Below are 3042 nucleotides of genomic sequence, written 5' to 3'. Positions count from 1 at the left end.
CAGGGGCACTGCACAATGACTGACTCTGCACTCTAACCTCCAAAGTTCACACAAAAAGACAATTTCTCATCAGGGATTAAAAAAGTATACCAAATATCAAACAAAAGGTGAAGAAATCCTCCATTCAGGTATAATGCTTGTAATGTCTGGATTTTTTTTTAACATTTTAATTATTAAATAACTTGTGTAATTTGGGTTTCTGGTAATGTTTTGAAATAGAAATCACAAAAAGAAGGAATTAAAGGGAAGTTCTAGTGTTTACCTATGCATGTGTATTGGATAAAACTCTGCTTTTCTCCTCATTTTTACCAGTTTGTTCTGCTAGTCACCACCTTCTTTTTAAAATATTTCAGAATGTTGTCTCGTATTTCTTTTGTACTAATTCCATAAATGATAGGGTTAAGAGAAGGTGGAATGATTATTGTTAGCACTCCCATTGCTTTTATAATATTGGGAGTGATATTTGGAAATTGTAAAGCAATAATTGAAAACAAAGGTGATGATTCAAATACAATATAAACTGCCAAATGGGTAGAGCAGGTGTGAATAGCTTTGTTTTTACTGTTGCTGTAAGTTTTCAATAAACAAGTAATTAATATTTTAGTGTAAGTCCAGAAAATTGCACAAACAGACACTCCTGTTAAAAAATTATAGACAAATACAGCAAATACTGTAGTTGCAGTTGTGTCAGTACAAGACAATACAAACAAGTTTCCATTTGAGCAATAAGGATTCATTATCTGAGACCTGCACCTTGGAAGCCTTAGTGTAAGTGCAATTAGAATCAAAATTAAAATAAAACTAATCCCCCAGGCCATAGAACAGAGTTTGACTAAGGTTCTGTTGGTCATGATGGTGTTGTATCTTAAAGGATCACAAATGGCCACATACCTGTCAAACGCCATTGCTGTCAATATGAGGTGACCCGCTGCACTGTAGAAGTGGATACAGAAAGCTTGAATGAAGCAGGCTTCGTAGGAGATCATTTTGATTTCCGTCAGAAAATCAGAGATCATTCTTGGAAGCACTGCAGAACTTCCCATTAAATCACAGATTGCCATGTTACATAGCATCACATACATGGGAGCATGCAAGTTTCTATTAAATGTAATCACCAAAAACAGGGTAACATTTCCAAAAACAATAAATAAATATGCAGCCAAGACTGAGAAAAAGAGAATGATTCGCACTTCAGAGTTGACCACAAACCCCTCCAGAATCAACATGGAAAAGTTATTTTTAGTATTGCTCATGCTTCTGCTGAAAAGGAAAAAAGAAAAAAAAATGTAAAAATTAATACATATTACCTTTTTGACATTTAATCTTTGCCCATTGTGTTCTTTTACTTGTCTGAATTAAACACCTTATATATCAGCATATTACATATAGTTCAATCTGTACCTAATGGATACATATGTGCTACAATCCATCCCACGCCGTTTCCCTTCTTTTTTTTTAATTTAAGATTTATGAATCTTAACACATCAAAACAAGTCAAAAACAATTCAATCCAGATCTCACAGTACAGGATTTCAGAAAAATTAAATGTAGAGGGCCTTAGAGATAATGACAGGCAAAGCTCAGGGCTACTAGAAAAGAAAAAAAAAACTTTACTTCTTGCATGGATTTTTTTCTGCTTTTATTCCACATAATATACCATTTTTGGTTTTCTCCAGCTTGACTTTGTTGTTGTTATTATTCAATTTTCTGTTCCCTGTCTCTTAATTATATTTTTATCGTTTGTATTTATTTGTGTATGCTATTTATCCTTATATAATTTAAATGTATTGCCCCACACTATACCGGATCCCACCTGGAGCCTCCGAAACTCGCCGCCGATAACGTTTTCGAGGGATGAACCAAGTCCATCACACATCCGACTCCCGCTCTCAGGCTCGCGCACCTGTGCACCATGGCACCACCCACAGGACGCCTCTCTCAACCGCTCACTTTTCTGCAGTCACGCAGCTCACGCTGCCTCTCTCTGACTAGACGCTACAACCGCGGAGCTCTTCAGCCACTCCAGCACCCAGATCACTCAGCTGTAGAGGCCACCGTCCCCCGAACGCCATTTACATGCTCTCCTCCCGCTGTCTGCCTTTTCCACCTTTCATTCGCTCACTTACGCTAGATCGATCGATCGATCGATCTTTTTTCTTTCTTTCTTTCTTTCTTTCTTTCTTTCTTTCTTTCTTTCTTTCTTTCTTTCTTTCTTTGATCGGCCTACCAGTCTTTTTTCAGTCTACCACTCGCGCTTCCTTTTTAAAAAAAAAAAAAAAAAATCTGGCACAGCTGTGGCAATCAGCAGCGCGTGGTGCTAATTAGGGTCAAGGGTGAATCTGCACATGCGCGCTAAGTACAGCGCCGTCCGCTCCCACCACTCTCGCTACGCTACCACGCCCTTACACAAACACACGAGCGCAGGAATTAATTACTAATTTAAAATATGCCAACCAGCCGCGGAATACACTTTACCACAGTAACTACTTCTTTGACATCTTGTAAAGCAATGTAAGCTACATTTTTTGAATAAAAATGTTCTGTAGCAATAAATGTTGCTGTAATTTTCCCACTGAGTTATAGAGGGTGCCAGGGAAAATGAATGAGTGAACCATTCCTACCCTTGATGAATTTTTTCATTTCCTATTGATTGACTTTCGGTGGTGTTGACGGTCTTGCGAAACACAATTTTTTACAAGGAACTATTGTTTTAAATTAAAATGGGTGAGGAATAACGGGTATTTTGAGCATAAATGTAATTTCTCCTGTAGGACATCCTATAAAAAAGGTATCAGATTTGAATGTAATGCTTTAATCACTGTGGCTTAACCCCAAAAAACATAGCCAGACAATAAAGTTCTAACACTGAATCATCTTTTATATTACTTTATTACTAGTACCAGTAATATTTACAGGCAGCATGCTTACGTGGTCTATATGAAATGAATTGAACGTTTGTCATTTGTATTGTCGCTGTAAATATAGTAACATCTTCGCAAGATATACTGTATAGTCACAGCCACTGCAGCTGGCACCCAAATT

The 3042-nt window shown here is 37.2% G+C and overlaps 1 protein-coding gene across 1 annotated transcript; it reads right to left on the bottom strand.

Annotated features, from left to right (window-relative positions):
• Window positions 1-305: 305 nt before the first annotated feature.
• Window positions 306-1253, bottom strand: LOC120524568 (olfactory receptor 4F4-like). The gene has a single exon (XM_039746400.1). The coding sequence runs from the start codon at window positions 1251-1253 to the stop codon at window positions 306-308; it is 948 nt and encodes a 315-aa protein (XP_039602334.1).
• Window positions 1254-3042: the final 1789 nt, after the last annotated feature.

Source organism: Polypterus senegalus, chromosome 2 (genome assembly GCF_016835505.1).
Source record: "Polypterus senegalus isolate Bchr_013 chromosome 2, ASM1683550v1, whole genome shotgun sequence".
In the NCBI taxonomy this organism is placed as follows: Eukaryota; Metazoa; Chordata; class Cladistia; order Polypteriformes; family Polypteridae; genus Polypterus; species Polypterus senegalus.
This window is presented reverse-complemented; position numbering and strand designations above follow the sequence as displayed.